At 39.0% G+C, this 22,853-nt stretch overlaps 3 protein-coding genes and 1 long non-coding RNA gene across 4 annotated transcripts; 1 reads left to right on the forward strand and 3 right to left on the reverse strand.

Moving 5' to 3' along the window:
• Nucleotides 1–1,765: 1,765 nt before the first annotated feature.
• Nucleotides 1,766–5,476, reverse strand: LOC121200194 (TNFAIP3-interacting protein 1-like). Its single transcript, XM_041065290.1, has 10 exons — nucleotides 5,438–5,476; nucleotides 4,644–4,762; nucleotides 4,461–4,551; nucleotides 4,120–4,194; nucleotides 3,957–4,022; nucleotides 3,722–3,850; nucleotides 3,498–3,626; nucleotides 3,337–3,414; nucleotides 2,885–3,010; nucleotides 1,766–2,791 (listed from the first exon to the last, which is right to left on the reverse strand). The coding sequence occupies exons 1-10, from the start codon at nucleotides 5,438–5,440 to the stop codon at nucleotides 2,681–2,683; spliced, it is 927 nt and encodes a 308-aa protein (XP_040921224.1). The 5' UTR covers nucleotides 5,441–5,476; the 3' UTR covers nucleotides 1,766–2,680.
• A 5,186-nt stretch (nucleotides 5,477–10,662) lies between these two features.
• On the reverse strand, nucleotides 10,663–14,749 carry LOC121200195 (ADP-ribosyl cyclase/cyclic ADP-ribose hydrolase 1-like). The gene is made up of 8 exons (XM_041065291.1): nucleotides 14,439–14,749; nucleotides 13,506–13,668; nucleotides 13,273–13,408; nucleotides 12,980–13,062; nucleotides 11,814–11,887; nucleotides 11,260–11,346; nucleotides 11,035–11,118; nucleotides 10,663–10,933 (listed from the first exon to the last, which is right to left on the reverse strand). The coding sequence occupies exons 1-8, from the start codon at nucleotides 14,618–14,620 to the stop codon at nucleotides 10,876–10,878; spliced, it is 867 nt and encodes a 288-aa protein (XP_040921225.1). The 5' UTR covers nucleotides 14,621–14,749; the 3' UTR covers nucleotides 10,663–10,875.
• On the forward strand, nucleotides 10,885–18,126 carry LOC121200196. Its single transcript, XR_005896515.1, has 6 exons — nucleotides 10,885–10,973; nucleotides 11,076–11,180; nucleotides 13,236–13,340; nucleotides 13,516–13,683; nucleotides 16,872–16,970; nucleotides 17,992–18,126. It is a non-coding gene; the product is annotated as an uncharacterized LOC121200196 (long non-coding RNA).
• Nucleotides 15,188–20,029, reverse strand: LOC121200193 (ADP-ribosyl cyclase/cyclic ADP-ribose hydrolase 1-like). The gene is made up of 10 exons (XM_041065288.1): nucleotides 19,890–20,029; nucleotides 19,426–19,550; nucleotides 19,176–19,299; nucleotides 18,221–18,347; nucleotides 17,999–18,134; nucleotides 17,455–17,537; nucleotides 17,237–17,310; nucleotides 17,036–17,128; nucleotides 16,481–16,567; nucleotides 15,188–16,302 (listed from the first exon to the last, which is right to left on the reverse strand). Exons 2-10 carry the CDS (start codon nucleotides 19,532–19,534, stop codon nucleotides 16,203–16,205), a joined length of 933 nt encoding a protein of 310 aa, XP_040921222.1. The 5' UTR covers nucleotides 19,535–19,550; nucleotides 19,890–20,029; the 3' UTR covers nucleotides 15,188–16,202.
• Between the last annotated feature and the right edge of the window lie 2,824 nt (nucleotides 20,030–22,853).

Here is a 22,853-nt window from a genome sequence, read left to right on the forward strand (position 1 = left end):
AGCTGCAAAATGAGTATCGACCATAAATGTGATTAATAAATGAAAAAGAGGAACAGTAAGGTTTTCCAGGAGAGGGAAACAATTGCAAAAGACCGAAACTCAACAAGTTTTGATTAACCCTTACTGAAATACGCTGAGCACGTTTTATTTATAGTGACATAGCATTATTTATATATCATATAGAGAAATAAAATAGTTGAAAGTGCTGATGTGGGGCTTTCACACAGTATCACATTTATGTCTATACTCCACTTTTTTCTTTTTCTTTTTAAAACTGTGCATTCTCAATATCTTCCTTGAATTACAATGGCACAGATACACTTTCAATGGAAAAAGGTACCAAATGGAGTTGGGGTAAAATCACCTCACACGTACATAGACTGTAGTATGCTTTTATTTCTAAAAATTTTCTGTTGAATTTATGTCTATAAATAGTGAAACGATATTTTTTACAACCTTGAACTGTTCTATAATAATATTTTGAGTGGTTATCACTAAAGATTTGGACATTTCCATAGGTTCCTGTAACTTTACTTGAGTTTAGGCTTCCTAAACTGGAATTAGGCAAATGAAAATGAACTCCAGAGGGTGAAATGACTGGTCATTGATTCTTTCAGTGTGATGGGTCACACCTTGCAGCCTATCAGAACACGGTTACTGGATTCATTCAGTACTGTCTCAGAATTCTGGGATTCAGGACCTTGAGAGCTTTCTTATGAATTGGACAATGAATGATTGTATGGCTACACATGCTTTGAGTTGTTGCACTTCCTTCTGCTCACCTTTAGAGGTCACTAGAGGTCTTATATTTCTACCATCACTCACCCATGTGACTCATTGTTTTTAAGAAGTGGTGGAGATGAGCATGCACCTGGTAACTGGGGCTTCCCGTGGACAATCCGCTGGTGGCATCAGCGTCTCTATGTGGGTGACTATGAAGGGGAGAATGTAGGTTACAAATACTGAGCTGATTAACTTGTACAGCATATGCATGTCAGTTTCTTCACTGATTGTTTCCGTTTCTCTTGCTGATTTGATATCCAGTTTCTCTCTGACTGTGAGAGCAGCGACAATATGTAACCTGTCCAGTTTATCAAAGGCAGGTCTGAGGAGGAGATACTGCTTTTACTGTTCATTAGTATTTATCTCCTCTATGCTTGACATGATGCAGGTTTCCTGTTCAGCTTTGTCATGATGGGTTTTTTTTTTTTTTTTGATGTTTAGCATGTGATTAAAGCTGCAAAGTATAAAATTTTTTTAAAAATTATGTTCAATATCAGGCTTTCCCCAAGCCCCCAGAGCTGCTGATTCATTCCCGAGAGTTATTTATATTTCGGTTTAAGACATTTTTGGGTCCGTCTATTCATGGCGGGTTTCTGGAAGGCCCTCCTGAGGACGTTTTGAAGAACAAGGAATTCCAGAAAGTTCCTCTGCTAATAAGAGTGACCAGTCATAAGTTTGGATGGACGCTCCCCCAGGTAAACTCCCCAGTGTGAATTTGAATGTGTGTAGTCTTAGTCTTTCCAGTCATTGTAGCCAGTTTTTAAAAGATTAAATTCTTCTTTGTTCCTGAAGTCTCATTCTTATAAATTAATATTGTCTATGTGTGATTGACTTCTAGGACCTCCTGGAGGGGATCGAGGCATGAAGAGGGAGGTTGTGATTTCAGTGATGGATATGTATTTTCCCTCCCATGTAAGTGGTAGCCCTGCTACTTTCCTGTATAGTCAGTATTTACTCAACTGCACGAAAGACTCAACACACATGCCATTCAGTGGTTTATATACATGATAAATAAACAATAAACAGGAATAATATGTACCAACAGATCACTTCAAACATTCATAAATATACTGTCAAAATAAATGTTCATATATACTTTTTCTTCGATTACCTCTATCGTTCCTCTCTGACAGGCCTCAGGTGCAAATGAACTAATACAGAATGAATACCTGCAACAACATGACCGAAGAACAATACAGTTCCTGCAGTCGCATGACTTTGATATGTTTCCTCCTTACAGATGCAGGTTTGCTGGTGTACGTCTATCAGTTTCAGCTTTCACCTGTGACGCACAGTAAGATAAGACCCAGTTTTGTCAGAGCAGACCACTGTGACCATGCTTTGTTTTTTCTTGGATCTTCCCTCTGTACTGGGCTCACTATGGTTACAGGTACTACTGAAAACAGGAACATCTGTCATATTTTTTTTTTTTTTTTTTGCATCTGATTGATAAACATCATGCGTGCCAATAGTGTTTCAGTTGTGCAATAACTGATATCTCCCTCAGGACCTGTGTCGCAAGAGGAGGAGGAACTGAGGAAATTCAGCATGGCTTACATAGCAAAACAATGCATTCACTGGGTAGAGTATCTTATACTGCTTTTTGCTGCTTTTCTCCTCCTGGGAAGCGTGCATACAGAGATTTGCAATTTTTATTTCTTTCCCCCACAATAGGTCACCAAATGGGTCCAGACTGGTGAGGTGGTCTGAAAACCACCCGAAGCTGGACCTGCAGCACACAGTCGGTGAAGGAGGAAACAGAACACGGCTCACTTCCTCTGTGTTGAGGAATGATGAACTCTGATACAGCCATCATACTGTAAGAGATGCTTCCATAAAGTACAGCAAAATATTATCACATGAAGAGTGAGGAGGCCATTGAGTTCACAGTTTGTTGTTAAGAGTGCTTCGTCCTTTGTAACCGCATGTGGTCCTCACAGTCTGGACATTTGACTCGATTTGTGCAGACACATTCAAGCACGGGTTGTGGTGGCGGAGCCCAGGTCACCTATAAAAACAGAAACCATATTAACATCTTTTTGCCTTAATTCTGTAAACATGACAAAAAACAACCGCATAAACTCAAAACTGGAAGTCGTACCTGAGATTTAAGGACATGCAGCTCAGTGCGAACTTTTCTGAACCGATTCTGTAGCTCCAAATATTTCTCGTTAAGCCTCTCTCTGTCCTTCCGCTCTGTCAAAAAGTCTTCCTTGTAGACCTGAGCCTAAAAAATAAAAACACAATATAAGGATACAAATGGGGCCTTTGGGAGAGAGCTTTGGAATTACCCTTACTCGCTGCGTTACTGAGAGTTAGATGAGAAAACCGATACCACTCTTGTTTGTGTGATACAATTAAAGTTAGAGCTACAGTTTCATATGTGGACGTGACAGTGGTTCTCATCTAACTCTCGGTGAACATTTCCCAAAATGTTGAATTCTTCCTGTAAAAAACACACACACACACACACACACACACACACACACACACACACACACACACACACACACACACACACACACATTTATATATGTATATGATGAAGCTCACCTGATGTTTCCACAGATCCTGTAGTGTTTCACTGCTCTCTCCATGAGGTTTAGTGGTGAGAAGAGCCTCCTCTAGGGCCTGTGGTGCAAACACATTAAAGCAACTATTAATACCACTTCTGCTGAAGGGTCCGAACTTTCAGCACACTGCAGCTGCCTCACCTCATTCAGTCGTTTGATCTCCTTTTGCTGGTGTTGCCCTCTCCGGGTCAGAGTTGCGTTCTGCGCTCGCAGCTCTTTTGCCTCCTTTTCTACTTTTAGTAGCTCAGAGGTTGCATCACCATCACCAGTCTGTGAAATGTTTATTCCATAAGGATCACATGATTACACATGTTTTACAGATTTAATCTAATCACAATGCCTTAACGTGTGTTTAGTGCATTTACCGATTTGCTGTCTTTGTTTGTCTTGAATTTGAGTTTTTTATATAATGTGGTGTGCTTTTCTCCTTCCTCACACGTCCCCTCTTCAAAGTGATTGCGGCTTTGCTGCAGTAATGCTTTTAAATCCTGAACCTGAGTGTGAGGGAAAGAAAAGGGAGAAAAGGAGTAAATTAATAAAACAAACTGAGCTGAGTCGAGTAAAACAATGAGTGGGACTGTGCATCTGCCTCCTCCTTACCTTCTCTTTGTAGTACCTCACCATGGTTCGGTACTCTTTTGCCCATTTCTCATTAATAGAAATAAGCTGAGTAAGACAGAAAAAAACACAAATCTTATAAGCACTTAAAGTACAGGCATGTGTTTTGGGATGAATATAAATCTCAGTTCTGAAATGTACTCACCTCTTGTTTTTGCTCCTCCAAGATAAGTATCTGTGCTTTCATTCTGACATCACTGTTGGCAGCAGACACTTCTGACTGAGGAAAATAAGAGGAACTATTCAAATGTGGTATACAGCATATCCATCGGCAGGCAAGTGCCTGTGACTTTATTGGCAATTATGCAATATGACAATATCCACTGACTTCCTTTTACACATTTTTGGAAGTTTTACATGGGACTGTTTCCAGTAACACGAAGAGCAAGGTCATTTCCTTGTGGTCAGGGAATCAGACGGTGACGGGGTAAGAGAAAATAATTCTCTCGCAGACGTATCTTCCAGTGTTGCATCTGTTAATATTACCTGTGTGTCTTCCAGCTGTCTCTCAGGATGAAACTCTGCGGCTGTGTGAAGCTTTTCACCAATGGAGTAGTCCAGGACACAAAAGTCATACCTGAAAGAACGTGAGAGTTTGCAGTCGGTAAGTCATAAGAAGAATTTGTAGGAGGTAAAAATATCGGACAAAAAGGATTTGAAGTGACTCACGTGTCTATATTGGGCAGCGATGGATAAAGTCTGTGGGTTCGTTTGTTGTCTGTGGGAACAGGTTCACTGGTCTGTGATCTGTCCACAGGTGGTCTGTCCATTGTGTTTTCACGCAGGGACTGTTAAAGCACAGAGAAGAAGACAGGTTCATTAGGACAACAGAATCAACTTTTAAAATCCTTACATTTAACATCAGCTGAAACCATAACTTCAGTGCAATTCTGAAATAATTTTAAGCTACTTGAATATTTCCACTTTTTATTTCTCATTACCTACTGATACTTTCACCATTATGCTTTTTGTTGGTCCACCTTGGCCACACTGGAGCCAATCTGCCTCCTAATGAGTATTTTTTGCTGCCAGCACTTTTGCACTTCTACTATTTGTACTAAGATTATGATTTTTTTTTCCCAGTGATATAGTAATGGTGTTTTTAGCAAAGTAAAATATCTCAGTACTTGTTCCATCACTGTCTGATCTTATATGATACTGTACTAATGGTGCAAATATAATTTCATTTCATCTCCACACAGTCAGGTTATCACTCAGACTCTGGCTGCATATCGAGCTCTCAAATATCTTCATACACCATAATTTCATAATGAAACCTTATTATAACGAGTGTGTCCTTGAACTAGAATATCATGTAATTATATATATAGTAGTTATAGTAGTTGATAATGATAACTGTCTACACTGCACATAAAACGTCTACAGTTAAACACAGACACGTTCTAAAAATGACACACTTGACATTCTGAACAGCTCTTGATGAGCTGGGAAAACAAACTCACCATAGTGTAAATCTGAGGCGTCCTCCACGTGTGCAGATCGCTCTATAAAGCTGTGATTTGAGGCAAGTGACTCGCTCAGCAGTTTAGTTATACTGAGGATCCCGTGTGACGTGGTAAAACCAGCATTGTCCAATCAGATGGCGGGATTCCCTCACGATGCCTTTATCGAAGGAAAGGAAAGTACAAGCAGTTGATCAACACCGCGAGCGGTAAAGACTAAAACACTGCAAAAAAAGGAAAAAAGAAAAAAGAGGTCTCGATGAGACTCACGTCTCATCTTTATTCAGGATTTGGGTTTTTGTCCAGAGTTTTTCTTTTTAATGGAACTCCTGGGTGGCATTTCTGAGTCATTTCCTTTTAGTAATTTTCTTTTTTGTTTTTGTTTTCTTAAACTGAAACTCAAAATTATTTGTGAATAAATAAATACGCAATACGGTGTATATGAAAGAAATAGCACGAAATAAATTGATAATGAAACTATTATTAATTATTAATTAAATAATAATGAAAATAATATATGAAACTGTAGAAATAAGTAAATAAAAAAAATCATTGGAGTTTTTTCAAAATAAGTATATTATCAAAACAATATTACTATTTTTCAAGAAAAAAAACATTTGTCTAAATCTGACACAAAGTAAGTTTTGAAAATAAAATACAAAGTCAGATGCAGGCTGCTTTTGGACTTTATCAGTAGGAGATGCGCAGTTCGTCATTTTTTACAGTGCGCAGGCTGCAGTTTGTTTGAACTTGTCGTTGCATGAGTCTAAGCGTCTTCTAACTTCCTGGGTGGGTAAAGTGCGCTCACTGAGAGTCCGGAAAACGTTTTTAAAAGTCACTAATATCGAGATGGAACTGTCCAAAAAAAAAAAAAAAAAAAGTCAAAAAGTTATGGGCTGCGGGTTATGGGAAAATCACACATCACGCAGGCTTATCATCTTACACAATCTGCTCTCAGTCTCTTCTCAAAGGTGTTGACTCACAGCGGACTTGTTTCAGGGAAGAAGGAGAGGGGAAAATACGCCGCCGATCCTCCTCCAGTAACCGGCACTCAGTGCATGACCACTCATTTATTCTTTCTTATAGAAAACCTGCGTTGCTGTAGCTTTTTTTTTTTTTCTTCCATATTTACACGTAAAGCTGTGAGACCTCCCGTTTCTTCCTTTAGAGTCTGGTTTTAATGCAGGCTCTTCATCCTGCTGTTGAGGAAAAGTGACCTTCAAACACTAAAACCACCTGATGCTCAAATTAAAATACATACCTGTGGTTCCCCCTGGTCACATTTTTCACACCAAAACAACACACTTTTTACCACTTTTATCACTTTTTACAGTGGTGTGAGGATTTTTTTTGTTGAAGTGGGAGCTTCCACTTTCATTCATTTCAGTAGATGATGGGAAGGTTCCTGCAGGGTACTCTGGGATATCCCACAATCCCACTCAGTCTTTTTTTTTTTGAGGTCAAAAATAAAATAGAAAGTCCTTCAGTGAAAGTTTGGGTTTTATCAGTCAGATGATGACCAAAACAGCCCAGCGTGTCGATGTTTCTGAGAAAATTATTTTCAGCAGAACAAAGTTGTCCTACGATCCTACAGAGGAGCAACACACACAAAATAATTTGTCTCTTTGTGGCCATTTTCTGTGACTTTGGCATCAGTTTGCATCTTCTCGTGGTTAGTGTGTGTCTCTTTGTAGTCATCTTTTGCCTGTTTGTGGAGTTGGCATCTCTTTTTAGTTGCTTTGTGTTTCTTTCTGATTGTCTTGCATCACTTGGCGGTTGCTTTGTGGCTCTTTAATGTCGTTTCTGCATCTCTTTGTAATTGTTCTGTGTCTCATTACGAGACTCCTTGAGGTCAATTTCTGCCTTTTGTGGCCGTGTTGCGGTTTCAAGAGGAACTAACAGTTACTTCATACAGAGGCTCAGGCCCAGGGAACCCCTGACTCCTTGGACCCCTGGGCCTGTGCCCGGCCTGTACAGTAATCCATCCATGGCCACAGTAAATACATTATGGTCTCTGTAGCTAATTTATCTACTGATGTGCTTGTTGGTGACATTCATTACTTTAATTTGGCAGTTGCTTTTGTCCAAAGTGACTTAGAGTTTTCCCACTACATACAATGTCAGTGTTCAGTGTCTTGCTCGAAGGAGCTTATTCCAGCTCACATCAGGCTGATGTTGGCGTAGTCCCTGGACAAGTTGCCTGTTAGTGATGTTTCCACTCAAATTAACATCTGTGAGAAATTTGGAGTTCACAGATCTGGAGGTGTTTGGACTATGGAAGGAAATCCGTAGAGATGGAAAGCATTGATTTACAAGATTATTTGTTTATCTCGCTCAGTTGTGGTGGTTTCCACTTGCTCATCCCACCTCACATCCAGTCAGACTTGGCTAAATGTAAATTTTCTGGCTCCGCTAACTGTCTGGATGGCCAGCAGCCAGTGGTAACCCCCACATTTTCTACGATGCTGTCACTCCTGGTCTCAGGTTTGCTGTGTGGTTATTAGATTAAGCACAAATTAATTCTGAAATGTGCAACACGTCAGGAAGAAACTGAAACTTTAAACTAGATTTTGAGGAATCCCCTTTGAGCAAGGGCAGGAAGATCAGGTAAGAAAACCACCTTTAGGGTTCTTATCATATCAAGAAAAGTGTGCTTCAGTGATGCATGTTTTGAAATAAATCTTCAATAAATGTAGCACAGACACGTTGTTTTAGTGTGGTTGCCCATTTGGTAATGTAGCCTTGGGTGAACCATGTCCAGGCTTGACAAACAAGTTAGTCCTTCATAGTTTCATGGAAAAACTATTGACAAAACCGTGTGTAATATTTGAGCTTTCTTCGAAACTCACAATAACCTACCTGACAAATGGAAAATGTCATGTAAAGTGTGATGTGTGAGCCAGTTAATGAGAGTCACTGTCATGGTTAAAATGGGGACAGCTCAAGATTTTGATGATTTCCATGAGTTTTACTCATCTGCTCTTGAGTTCTTGACACCTTTTTTTCCCTCTGATCTTAAAACACTTTTGTTATTGTCATAAAACTGCTATGTAAAGACCATCATTTGTAGCGTTGTGTGAGTGGCAGTGACTCAAACGGTGACCGTTTACCGACATTACAGTGTTTCTCACAGTACCCCATGTTGTGGTTTTACAGAAGGGGCCTTCTTCATGTGACACCTGTGCAGCGAGAACCCCTAACGTCTCTTCCCAGCACCGACACAGCCTGTTTACGGTACGTGTGACACAGAAGCAAGTCACTAGAAAGGAAACTGGTTTTACTGTGCCTGATGAGCCTCCTTCTTCCTGCCACAACAATCTCACTCTTAAAAGAGTCACAATCTCACATGCAGCTTCGCTCTTTAAGTTCCGGTCTGTGTCACCGTACAGACACCTTCGGTTCGCACACACAATAGATAAGGCTTTTTGTGGCCTACACCTACGACTATAAAACCAAAATCAGGTTTGATTTTTATATACACACTTTCTATTATGTTCAGTGGTTTAGTGGTTTTGGGTATTTACATACACCTGAGTCTAACCTGGGATTGCACTTCATAGAAAGTCGGACTAAAGAGTCATGATCACCTTTTAGGTTTTGTCTCCATTTGTTTCTGGTAAAAACACCTTTTCACTCCATCAAAGGAGTCAACAATAATAATTTCACCACACATTTTAACACTCTATTTAGAGATTTTCAACCCAGTGAGAAGGGTCATCATGTGTAAAACGTAGTTTGATAGCTGCTCTGAAATTTTAACCTACAGTACATGATATTAAACTAGAAACTAAGCCAAATAATTAAAAATCCTAAACCAGAACCTTTTTATTGAAACACACAAATGCTAGTCATAATATGATGAATGTAGTAACTGAATCTGTATATAAAGACAATTTAGATTTTACAGACCAAACTGCTCGATTCAAATTCTGCAATGAAACACAAAATAACAAGAAGTTAATCAGCTGTGTCACATAAATGTGCAGTACATGGATATGTGGGAGTTTCCTGATCTGCCACCTTTATTGTTAAGGTCTTGTTAAGTTTACAACATGAGAAACCAGTGTCAACTGATTACAGGACATTTGGGGCAAAGTGTCATGTGCTCTGTCTGTCTCTCCAAATCATCCGCCCTCACATACATGTTATGGTCATTTCACGGCGAAAATATAAACAGAGTTCACTGTAAGATAAATGACCACCGCTGTTTTTTCGGTCATGACTGCTTCTTTCATTATCAGGCACTTACCATTCTTCCTTTTTCACTTCCTTGCAAGTATAAATAATACTTGGATGCAGTTCTTTCTGCACGTCCATTGAATTTTGAGAGGTACAGCTTGACCTATGTCAGGGAAGTAAGTAAAGGAAAAAACATTTAGCTTCAATTTGCCCTGTTTATCCTCCAGTGTATTCCTTCTTTGTGCCAAAATGTGACAAATATATAACATGCATAGGACAATTACAAATGTAACACGCAAAACCAGTTGGTAATGCTTTGTTTTATGGGTCAGTAAACTGCAAAGGGTGAGCTGAACAAAAAAATTTACAAAATTTTAAGTGGGTCTACAAACAAACACAGAATTCAGCCTAAATGGAGATAAAGCTAAATAAATGAGTAATAAATATTCACTGGGGTTTAAATGGAGAGATTTCATTCATGGAAATTCATTTGGATGTCAATAATAAACTTAACATGACAAATCTTTACAAAAAGTATCTGTTTCTGGTGACTGAAGTATGATTTATTATTTATTTATGGAGTGTCTTAGTGACCTAACTAAACCTAACAACACATGGTCCTCCGGATATGAACCTCAGCTTTTGGTTATTTTACTCCAGTTTCTATTTCTTTGTTTCATCTTTACCTCAATTTCCACCTTCTCTGACAAATTTGCATCTAGTCATGTCATTCTTTTCACTCTGCATGCAATACTTGTTCTTCTTAGGTACTTCCAGAATTGAAAAGGAAGAAAAAAAAAAACTTGCTCAGAGAAGATGATCCAGGCAGCAGTTACCTCTCATCCAAAATGTATATAGCAAAGAAAATGAGTAGGATATAAGGATGTAGACATATTTTGTAGGAGCCAAAGTAAAATATTATCCCTGGACCATGAATAGATTACCGGATGGGTTTACTGGGCAAAACGCCAGGGGTCCAAGCGGTCAGGGGCCCCCTGAGCTTCACCTGGAAAATGTCTCCGAAAGAAACGCAAAACAACCACAAAGAGATTAAAAATGTCTTATTGTAAAAACGTATCAGTGACATTTCATGTAAAAATGCACATTTCACATTAATTCAAACTGGCCCACAGGTATGAAAGAAAATAAATCTACAAAACACACATTTAAAGCACATTATATGATTCACAAAACAAACTCTGGACAAATATTCTCCACAGGTGGTTATTTTTGTGTCTTTTCATTCCAGTCTGATATTTTCACCAACAGGAGCCACATGCTATATCCGGTTTGGAGCTGCACTCCTGGATCTGAGATCTACAAGAAGAGGCAGAATAACACAGAGTCAACACACAGTGTGAGAAAAGAAACACGCATGTGATCACCTTGTCTCACACACACATGTCCTCTGTACTTACTCAGCCACTTCCTTGCAGTTATACTTAATCCCTTTATCCAGTGTCTCCTGTAGGTCCTTGAAAGATGGATTTGTGCAGTTTGCCCTGAAGAGAAGAACAAATGATGGAGAAAACATGATTTTAGGATCAACTGTCCCACTGTTGATGTAAGTCTGTCTGCATAGTTCAAAATTAACAAAAAAAAAAAATTTTTTTGAAATTGTGTTTCAAAAGACTTAATCTTACACATTGTTCATCTGTGTGACGAGGACAACATTCAGGCTTTTCACCCTGGTGGAGTTGAATCTTTTAACTTCGATGCTCCCAAAAATACTGATGGCAAAAATAAAAGAGCACAAGTAAGAGGGACTGCATGAGCTCCGCTGAAAAGGAGACTGCACAGGAAAGATTAGAAATAAAGCACCAGCCAGCGCTTTCACTCTTTTCAGATTCACCAGTTTTGTCATGCAAATAGCTGCAGAAGGAGGCAAACAAGCCGAGAATGTTAGAAAAGAGTCCCCTTCATGTTTGGAGGTTGTTTTGGACAAAGACAACATCACATCAGCATTTAGATTATTACAGATTATCCTGGTGCTTGGTTTTCAGTGCAGTGCTAGTGTTGTCTTTCTTCACTGTATGACACAGGACTGAGAGGCATATGAAGAGAATCAGGATTTTCTGACATCTTAAGTGAGTCTCTTTCCTAATGTTGCATGAACATTAGGAAAAAGATACGTCTTCTCTTACTGTTCCCTCTGAAGTCATAAAGTCGTCAACAGAACAAGTGCAGGGCGGCTCACCTTGTGGGACTGAACGGCGTGGTGATGGATCCGTTAAGCATTGCTGTAACATCACCACAGGCAACATCTGCAAACTACACACATGAAGAGGGTGTTAAAGGAAAATGCTCGTTAGATTTAGACCACTTCATCACACACAGAGATCTTCCCTTTGCTTTCTTTATTCCTTCTTATTTTAAAAATTATTTTCATACTTCAGAGGCCTATTTAATGAAAATAATACTGTAGTGTTTTTTTTTTTTTTTTTATCAGGCAGTGTGAGGTTGAATGCAAAATCTCAATAAGAGTGAGCTTTATGCTTTGGCATTGTGCTAATATGGTGTTAAAACAACAGATTTATGATAAAATCTGTTGTTTTAACACCATCATATCGCTCACCATCATATCTGATAAATCATTTATCAGATATGACTTACAACAACAGGCAGACACCCCTATAAAACAGAAACAGGTTATTCTTACTGTAATTGCCATATCCTGATTATCCTGTTCATACTGGTCATTAAAAGATCACTTCCAGTGTAAGTGATGGGAGACAAACTCCACAGTCCCCAGTCGTGTCTTGCAAAACTCTTTACCAGAAGCTAAAACAGTATGAGGTTTTAGCAGTTTGAGTTACTCAGCTCTCATGCTGCATTTTTGAAAGTAAGAAGTTCCCTCTTTTTGCTCACTGTCCTGCAGAGAGAGGATAAAGCTGTTTTTTGTTCTTGGATTAAGGATCTGTAAGATTCCTCAGGAGAAAAAAAAACACACTAACCAAGATTTTGACAATTTGTCTTGCTGCACTTTTGAGTAAACATCTGTGCGTATTTAAAAAGTGATGTAGGCTCATATTTGCCTGACATCAACTGTTTAGCTGCTGTACTTCGCTAATGATGCCTCTGCGAGGGCTCCTCTGAATGTGTGGGTTACTGCTGCTCGCTCAGGACAGAGCTACGCAGTGTGGCTCCATGGAGACCAACACAAAGCCTCATTGATGAAGAACCAGGCAGGGTGACCTTTTCTTTTTCTCCTCTCAATCATAATCACTTTTACACAGGAGAAATCTGCTGCACCTCATGTTGTACACGTGTTGTTTTAACCACTGCTTGATCCAGACTGTTACATTTTTTGTTTTGTTTTGTTTTTTTGTGGCAAAAACTAGTGAATTCTTCTCTATAACTTACAGCAGCTGAGGCTCTGACCCAAAATGAGCGAACAGGGTTGTTCTCACAGTCTGTCCAACCTGGGCAGCCGGTTGTGAATGTTTCTATAACAACACACACACACACACACACACACACACAGATTCAAATCTTTGAAGGAATTTCAATGTGGCTCAAAGGAGTTTGCCTTGGTGCGCTAGGAACAGCCTCTGTGAAAGTGCTGCTACAGAACCTGTCTGTCCTTGTTTCAATAGTTTTTTTTTTTGTCTTTTAAAAGGAGTTATAAAAGCTGTCCAGTGCCTGGAGAGTCTTACCACTGCTGCTCTCCTTTCCACACCAGGTCAAGCCGTCCAGGACAGATCCCAGCAGAGAGTCCTCCAGGGTGAGAAAACATTTTGTCTTCTCAGTGAAATCATGGACCACATCCTTTGTTTTGCTCCAGAACATCATCTAATCCCCCCACCCCAAAAAAACACAGATTATTCTTCATTATGAAAGGCGTCTGCTCAGACTAGGTGAGATAGATGATGTGATGATTGATATTTACTCTGTTGCAGGCAGGTTGGAAGGGAGCTGAGGCAATGAGAGGGTCATATGCTTCCGTGGGAACTTTGCATGGGTCTTTCCCTACATAGGCTTGTTCAAAGACCTTCCATATCTTTTGACAGTCGTAGGAATGTGGATCGAGTGTATCACCAAACTGGTGCAGGCTGTCGAGATTACAGGTAAAAACACAACCTCAGTAGCCACATGTTCAGTCTAATACAATCCAATACAACAGCCCTGCCATAACATTAATCTCTTTCTCTTTCAATGGCAGCTCTTCTCACTACACCAGTCCTACTTTATTATTACAAATGTCTTCCTTCGCTTCCATTCATTTAATTACAATGTCTGCATTTTTTTTTTTTTTTTTTTTTTTTGCATAGATATTGTCTGTTAACGTGCACAGCTAAAAGTAGTGCAGTCCAACACAAAAGCCCTGCAATAAATCCAACCTTCATGAAGGCTGTAGCAGGATGTTCAGGTGTTCCTGTAACTGCTGCTGACAGAAATTGTACAATGTGGATGTGGTTTCTGGTGTGGTCTCTTATGATGTTGTTTGGGAGATAAGATTAAAATGGAGCTGAGAAAATAATGCAAACATCCATCAGCAGCCTAGAAGGCAGCACAATTCAACAACATCGCAAACTGCATCTTTCAAAATGGCTATAGGGCTGAATCAGAACCTCTCTAAAACAATTTCAACAAAACTGCACATTTTGACTTTCACAAAGGGAGGATTTACTGCAGGGATCTAGCATTGATTTTTAACTATTAACTATTTTATTTTATTATGTCTTAAATTGCACTCCAAATTTAATTATTCTCAGGCCTCAGGTTGTGTGAGGAGGCGCACTTTATCACTGGACCGGGGCCCTGCACTTACTTTTACACAAGATACTCTGCACATGGACTTGAGCAAAAATAAAACACTTACCCTTCGTATCCCTCACACCTCGCAATAAAAGTTGATGTCACACTATCTTCGTTCTGACGGCGCTTCAGCACAAACACAACGGCGACTATAATAATGATCAGAAGTAGGACACAGGCGACAGTTACAATGACACAGCGTCTCTTCCGTCTCTTCTGCTGAGGTTGATAGCCTCCGTTCTCCATTTGGAAAAGAAAGCACTCCTTAAAGTGAAACAAGCTCCTGGGAAAGTTCAGCTGTTTAATGGTTGTTTGTTGACACTGAACGCAGCTCGCGTTCCGACGTCTATTTACGGTGGAGGCACACTTGTTGTGCGCGCGCGTGCTGGCTCGTGGCCGTTTGGGCTCCGCTCCAATCAGATGTCTTTTCTGTTGTGTTGGCGCACGGGTTGAGGGTCACATCAAGACCGAGGAACTACAACAGTGTCAGCAATAAAACATACTTTATGTACGTGAACTGTTCCTAATGCAGAATGACCCATTTCTTAATATTGTGCTCTGATTATGTTAATAGATGTTGCTGGGTTATAATTATTATCACTACCATAAATATGCACATGAATGATGCTGGTTAGTTGTTTAGTTTAGTTCCGTAGAGGAGATGAAGGACTAATACACCTTTTGTTTTGTTTTGTTTTGTCGTACACACAACAGAAATAGATGTAGGTACAAAAACATAGAATTGTTGATTTTTTTATTGGCCTAAACTAGTCACATTTAAATATGTTAAGTCTAAAAGTGAAGGAACCAGTCTACAATATATCCAGCATGTGTTTATTTTTAATTCCTTATTTTAAAAATGCTGAGGACCTGAATTTCTGCAGTGGCAGTTACAGCGTTGATCACTGTAACACCTGACTGCAGTGCATTTCAGTGTGAAAGACGTTCAGAAACAATGGAAATATACATGTGGTGCAGACATGTTTGTAGACCTTTCTTTCTTTAAGATGTTCATACATATTTGCCTTTCTCCTGAAAGTCGGCTGCTCTTTCACATTTCTTTTATATCACCTATGTAAGTTAGTTAATAATACATATGTAAACCAAGGAGATGTTAGAGTTCATGCAATTAAATGCTAATCTGCTTTTAAAAGATGCTTGTGGGCTGTAACTCAAAGGTCATGAAACGGCTATCAGTAGTGAATATTGTGAGAATTGCAAGGGACCATTGAAAGCAAACAGGAGGGCCACAACTGAAAAGTTAACAATCCCACCAAGCAGGTTCTTCATCTCTCCTAACTGAATTACACGTGTTATCACAAGTATGTTATGGTTCTAAGTTCAAATCAAACTCTGATAAGAGCAGGATATACAATGAAACAAAAAGCAAATAGCACAATGCAGGTCTGAATGGGTGTGTTACAGCCTGAAAACTGAGCGCACAAACAAACAAACCAAAAAGTTCAACAATCCACCAGTGAAATGAAACCAAAGAAAAACAAATTCACAATATGTCTGAATATAAAAAAATTCAAGACCAGATTGCACATGGAAGTGAGAGCTTGTAGTGTTTCCTTAGTGACCTTTGGTCCCATAAACACAAACAGCAAGTCAGACGCGTGTTTCAGATATGGTCAAGTTGACCTGCGATGAGGCCCCAAGCATGAGCTGCTGAAGATGACAGTCATCACTGTCTGTTCACTGTCAGGTTATTTTTTTTATTTGTAATGTGGATTTACATTAAACTCGTGTTTATTTAAATCTGCTTTCACTCAGCATAATATTAAAAACAAACAATATCAGACTACAGGTTAAACTTGTGGGTGATTCAGTTGGATGCGAAGATCTTTCTGCGTAACAGGCTGTTTGCACATGTCTGGCAGGAGGACTGTTTGAGGTCCTGGAGGCACTGAAGGATCATCAGGGTCCTGTGGACGAACACAGTTTCTGTTACTCCAGGGTGCTTTCATCAGGAAGTTTATTATAAAGCCAAAAGCAGCATCTGTTTTATTTTTCAACAGTGATTTGTTTTGGAAAAAACAAAACCATCGTCATAATAAGGGGCATATTTTATCATTTCATTTGGTCTTGTTGGACGTCACTTACTCGTCGTTGTCTGTGCAAGTCCAGCGGAAACCTCTGGACTGAAGGATTTGGATCAGGTCTACAATGGATCCTTGACTACATGATTCTCTATAGAGCAGAACAAGAGCCATGAGCTGTGAATGTCACTTCTGTTATGGTCAAATAAGAACAACATTTGGGCTGCCTGGCTGTCATAAAAACATCCTTTATATTTGGTAATAATTCAATTCACTTCACTTTTATTGTCATTATATTTGTGTACAATGAGATATGGCCTTATCATTACAAGATAGTGCAGTCATAAATATTGGTAATGTATTAATAAATAATCATACTTCATAGCAAGTCATAAAGTTTGCAGTTATTAATGTTAATAAGGTAATAAATGGATTTTGGTCCTGAATCTCAACAGATTTTTCCAGAATCGGACCATGTGAGGGTCCTCATGATGAAGTTAAAGACAAGTGTAAACACATGCAGAGGGATTTTTCACAACCTGGCAACCCCAAAGGTGCTCTTATTAATGGCTTATAACTTATTTATTTTTCAAATTGTGTTAGTTGTTTTTGTTCTCACATGTATGGTCCCTCTAGATTGGTTGCCACCTTAATGTTGACATAATCCACCCTTTGTGGATTCAGACTGTCCAGCTCAACACTTCCAAACATGCTGTGAGATTTAAAAAATATATATATATATATTACATAGTCCACAAACAGTAATGGAGGCATTACTGTTGCTTCATTCATTCTTTTTTTTTTTTTTTTTTTTTTTTACCTTTTCCTGTTGAAAGCGTTGACAATAGATCCATTCAGTAATACAGTGATGTTGCCACATGCCATTTCTGCAAACTAACAAATGAATGGGGAAAGTCACATGAGAGCAATATCCCACTGCTGGTTTTGGAACAGTATGTTGCACATAGATGATAAACGACACATCTGTGTGTGCAGAGTGGTGACAAAAGTATTCAGCAGTTTGGACAATAAGCTCACATTCTGAGAGGCTTGCCTCCACAAGGAATACACCGGGTGATTTCGACACACTGACCACGCCGGACAAGAGCTGAAATCAAAACCTGTGTGTCACATTCACAGCTATCAGTAAAAAGAAGCAGAGTGTCATGACCTTGATAATATTCAAAATGAGACATGGAACAAGTTTAGGTGATTACATTGATGCTGACATGCAGCAACATGCAGCTGTGGCTTCATGGTTAAAATATGTGAATAAAAACAAGATGCGTTCATCACTGAATAGACTTAAATGATATAAGAAATAGTTCCTCATTGTGGGAAATACAGCTTTAGTATTTGCTTTCATGCTGAGTGTTTGACTGACTCCACTCTCACATCTGTTCAGTAAATGTGAAGCTACAGCCAGCAGTTGGTTTTGAATATTTTATTTATTTATTTAATTATTGTAATTTATGTAAATACGTTGACTTGACTTGAATACTTTTGTTTACTTTTATTTATACTTTTAGTGTTTTGACTTCTTCTAATTTTCTCTTTCTTGAATACATGAAAAAGGATCTACCGGGGTCCTGCTCTTGTCCACACCAGATGAGGTCATTGAACATGAAGCCGACCAGTGTGTCCTCCAGAGTCCAGAAGTGACGACCAACAGCTGCGTAGCTGTGCATCAATGCCCTGGTTTTACTCCAGAAGAGAAACTAAGCAGAAGGACGAAAAATGTAACTCAAAAATGTTCCACCCAGTGAGGTATCAACTGAAAATGATGAATCTCGGTCTTGCTCACCCTATCACATGGCCAGGTTTGTGACATTGCACTAAACATCGGATGGTAATCTTTCACCGTCACATTACAAGAAGACTGATGGACAACCGCCTCCTCAAACTGTCTCCAGATCTCCTCACAGTCATACCTACAAATAAAGATTATGTTTTTTAGATAATTTCTTATTTTTCTAAACTATTTTGATAGTCAGTCATTTTGAGGTATTAGTTTAATTTTGTTTTTTTTTTTTGCTGGTTTACTTCACTACAACTGTAAACTGAATGTCTTTGGGTTTTGGTCTGTTGGTTGGATAAAACATGATATTACAGATGTCACACTGAACTCAAGGAAACTTGGATGGAAGTGTTTCATCAGTTATGATCAAACTCTATGTAGATATTCAATTTTTAAATCAGATCCAAAGAACAAGGCCTAAAATAGTGATAAGATTTCCTTCACTAAACTCAATGCCTTTTAAAAAAGCAGGCACAGTTTATCAGCTTTGAGATAATAAAAAAGTGATGAACTGCACTATGACCAGATATGAAATGGGATGTAACGTCTTAAGGAAACTGAGCAAATACCTCTGAATGCAACAACTACAAATAAAGATGTGTAAAAATTAGCTAGAATTTGCCATGAAGTAAAACAAACTACTGCCAACTACTGCCTCTGCCTTCGTTTCTGTCTTCCAGACAGAACCACATTAAAGAAAAATCTCATTCAATATCACATCAAAGAAAGTGTTACTGCCGTTCATGTGGGCTTCCACACTGTCCTGATAATGTGCTGCTTGTTCCAGCCAAAATTCTTTTTCTTTGGACATGAGGAGGAATTCAAGTCTTTCAAGCCTTAAAGGCTCAAGTCCAAGTCGAGCTGTGAATCCACATCTGAAGTCATTAAAGATGCAAACTGATCTCCACTCAAGATTAGAAATGTTATCACTTGGAAGTGTAATCGCTGCACAGTACATTACCTTAAGCTGGGGTTAACTAGAGTGATGTAATTGTAACACCTTCCAATCACAATGTGTTTAATGTTGGGAGTTGTCCCGAGCTGGGCTCTCAGTTTACCAGGGCAGAGCAGGAGTATAATCAACCCTTTGACAAGGACACAAAGACAGATGAAAGAAGGAATTATCTTTGACACTTGAAAGGGGTATATAAAGAAAGAAAAAGATAGAGAAAAAGAAAAAAATAATGGGCATGTCAGGTGAAATTACTTACATATCGTCACGTTGATCATTACAAGGGTCACAGATGTTTTAGAGGAGTACATGATGGTGAGACGCCAGACCGCCTCATCACTCCTCAGTAAAGATACGTGTTTGTGCATGCTTTAATCTGCGTTACTGTAGATCAACAGTAGAAAAAAAAAAATCTGTCAGTTTTGGCCAGGAGGTAGTTTCCTGGGAAATCATGAGCTGTATGTTTTCCTCTGCGTGATAGTGACTGAAATCTAATTATCATGTGGTGTGTTAAAAAAAAAAAAGAAAAAAACTTCCTCCCTGGTTTTTCTTTTTTTTCTTGTTTTGAACAGCCAGTTCAACAGTGAGATACACAAAAGATACACATACACATTTTTCACATTAGAGTGAAAGACACATTCAATCCTTAAATATCGAGGGACTAAATAGGTAAACATGCACAGTTTTGTAATCGTCTGAATAAACTTAGAAGTAAGTGCTCACCATGTTCCTTGCAGGAGGTTAGATTGCAACAAATGGCTCCATGGCTGTGATGTGAAATGATTTCTGCCCAAACTTGAGAAGTGTTGTGGTGTAATGGGATGTGTATCCTCCTCTCAGGGCGAATGTTCGACATGCCTGTGAGGCTGCTCTTCATAGGTTGACAAACACAGCTCTTCACCAACCCACGGAGACGTCCTTCAAGGACAGATGAGATGTTTTCCAGCCTCCTAAATCCACATGACTCCCATTATGGTGTCATTAAGAATCTAACCACACAGAGTGTGTGCTGTTCCCTGTGACATGGTGCCATTGCCTGGAGGAGAAAGTATACGTTGTTGTTTGTGTTACTGGACACACTGAACTATGATATGAAATCAGATCAGAGGGCAACACGTATGTCGGACATTGACCCTCCAGTTTTAGTTTGATAGCAGATGTCATTTTATAAAATGGTTAAGAATGGAAAGTACCTAGGCTACATAAAGTTTTATTGGTAACAAGGACTTTATTGTTGCACTGTGGTACTAATGCTGTTATGTTATTTTGCACATTGGTCAGGTCTGTGTGGACGATCTCAGACTCACATAATTACATATTGGGGTATCTTGGGAGAATCTTCGCATGTAGGTTGTGTAAAATGAAAATCCATTATCCATTTTTATCCATGCAATGACAAACATTGTCATAGTTAAAAGCACCCTTGTGCCTATAAAAACAGCAGCACACTTTGCCTTGTTCCCATTCAGCTATGCGAATACTTTTTGGGATGTGGTAAAACAAAAGAGGAAATGGTACATTTCATCACCAGCCTGTTATATTTTCAAAATATCACCAATTTGCCAATGTTGCGGTTAACTGTCAAAAGAAGGTGACTTGTAGTATTTGGAAGTGATGACTGTTAGGGGAGGGATACTGTTGTCTTCTCCAAAGAAGAATGATCACAGCTTATTACAGATTGTTATTGTGAAAGTGTGAAGGACATTTTTCATCTGATTCCTATCAAGAGAAGAGGTCTGAGTGACCTTTGCTCACTCCCCCAGCTATTTTTTTTCTTTTGTGTTAATATATGTGGTATTGACAAAATAATTGCAGGGAGTCCAAGAGAGAGAAACCTTAGATAGTCACAGCTTGTGCTGTTTGCGACCAAATACACAGAAAACCGCTCTCACATTACTTTCTTGTGACAGGCTGAGTGTGATTCTCATTATACTGCCTTGTCTTAAAACATTAAAAAAATAGCATTGCTATAGGTTGGAGGAGTTAGATTTAGTGTTTGCCCAACTGTTGCCAGGCATCTCATTAACTGCTTAAATGATTTTGAATTTCTGCCACCTCTTTGTGAGATAAAGGGCGTCTGAGGTGAAATCTGTACGACAGTATGGATGAGATAGTGCCCTCGTGTTCTTAACTCTAATTGTGTAGTTAGCGCTCTGCACAGGAGAACAGAGTGTCTCCATAGGCCGGCTTGGGGTTAATCACAGAAAATGCTCTGAGGGTAAGTAGCTGAATATAATCTCAAAGAAAAGGCTACTGAACAAAGTCAGAAGTACTGAAGTAAGAGATGACACATTTAAAAGCACTCATGTCACATACAGTGTTCCTGAAATGCTTTATAGACAAAGTGAATCATGCTTCTCTGAGCTGTCTTGAAATTTCCTATGACAGTGATTTCCTTCCTTGTAATGTACATTACATGTAGGTTTTTTTCTTGAAAGAAGAATCAGTGTCCTCCTGTTAGAGGAAGTTTATGAACGATTCACTTAAGTTAAAGGAAGTTTTACATTAATTGCTACTTCCGTTCCTGCCATATTCAGCGGTTTTATGCCAGATAAAGCGAGTTTCACGTTATGAGGCAGAAGGAATTATTCCAGTTTTTCAAGGTATCATGGCACCTGATACTGAGCCCACTGATTGTTTCACTTCATCTTTTAATAAAGAGACAATGTCAAGCACTTGGTTCAGCTAGGTCATCAGTTAAAACTTGATGGGAAAGAAGTAAAACTGACAAAGCAGTGGCCATAGAAACCAAGGTTATAGACAGGGTGAGTGATTGAAGGAGTAAATAGCCATAACAAACAGCCAGTGTCTTTGTGTCTCATGGTCAGTTAGATATAAAAGGTCTCTCTAAGTGAGATAAAAGTAACTGGGATATGCAACCTGAGTAAACCAAAAAGCCAAACATAATTTATAAAATGCAGAAAGGCAACCAATTCCTTACATCTATGAAACTTTAGCAAATGTTTTGGATTGTACTTGACTTGAAAATATCTTGCCAGTTTTGAAATAATATTCAAAGTCTTAATGTGAGTAATTGTACATGCAGGGATTTGCAAATTAAGCTTTATTAGGTCAGCTGGAACAGGTTTTGACATGGATTTAATCCTTAAATGTCAACTAAAAATCACTAAACAACACCCGAAGTCGCCTGGAGCACTAAAAGCCTCTTTGCGCAACATCATGCTTGACATTTCTCCCTCTCCATTAGAGGCAGCCAGCATTCAGTATGTGCATTGTCACATATACTGTTACTGCTGCCATCTTCTGGACTGAAAGGGGTTTTGTCATGTGTGTCATATGTATGTAAAAATATATAGAGACATAGTCCATGCCTCAGAAAAAGACAAGAAAAGAAAGAAAGAAAGAAAGACAGAAATCATCAGTTTTGGGGTATGTTGCTGCAGATAGTTGCCTAGACGCCTGTGTTTTTGTCTTTTTTCTACCTGCAGATTATAAACCAATGTATACTTGTACATGCATGCATTCATGTACTGCACATTATCAGACAAAACTACTGTATTTATTTAGACTTTGAGTATGGCTCATTGTGTGTGTGTGTGTGTGTGTGTGAGTGAGTGTGTGTGTTAAGATTTTAGTTATTTTTATCTACCGCCTTCACCGTTGTTAATTGGTGAATTTAAATTTGGATGAATGACAGCGGTCTAGCCAATGAGAAGCGTCTACATC

The sequence above is a fragment of the Toxotes jaculatrix genome, chromosome 20, assembly GCF_017976425.1.
Source record: "Toxotes jaculatrix isolate fToxJac2 chromosome 20, fToxJac2.pri, whole genome shotgun sequence".
In the NCBI taxonomy this organism is placed as follows: domain Eukaryota; kingdom Metazoa; phylum Chordata; class Actinopteri; family Toxotidae; genus Toxotes; species Toxotes jaculatrix.

Excerpts from the sequence above, each read along its gene's own strand:
- LOC121200194 (XM_041065290.1), bottom strand. Across the intron at positions 4,023-4,119 it reads TGGAGGAGCAAAAACAAGAG|CTTATTTCTATTAATGAGAA; the intron begins GTGAGTACATTT and ends TGTCTTACTCAG. Across the intron at positions 3,011-3,336 it reads AGGATCTGTGGAAACATCAG|GCTCAGGTCTACAAGGAAGA; the intron begins GTGAGCTTCATC and ends TTTATTTTTTAG.
- LOC121200195 (XM_041065291.1), bottom strand. The coding sequence starts at position 14,620 with ATGGAGAACGGAGGCTATCAACCTCAGCAGAAGAGACGGAAGAGACGC. Across the intron at positions 13,669-14,438 it reads AGGTGTGAGGGATACGAAGG|CCTGCACCAGTTTGGTGATA; the intron begins GTAAGTGTTTTA and ends TAATCTCGACAG. Across the intron at positions 13,409-13,505 it reads TCCAACCTGCCTGCAACAGA|ATGATGTTCTGGAGCAAAAC; the intron begins GTAAATATCAAT and ends TGGGGGGATTAG.
- LOC121200193 (XM_041065288.1), bottom strand. The coding sequence starts at position 19,534 with ATGCACAAACACGTATCTTTACTGAGGAGTGATGAGGCGGTCTGGCGT. Across the intron at positions 17,311-17,454 it reads GGAGGCAAGCCTCTCAGAAT|TTTGCAGAAATGGCATGTGG; the intron begins GTGAGCTTATTG and ends TTCATTTGTTAG. Across the intron at positions 16,568-17,035 it reads AATCTAGAGGGACCATACAT|AGAATCATGTAGTCAAGGAT; the intron begins GTGAGAACAAAA and ends TCTGCTCTATAG.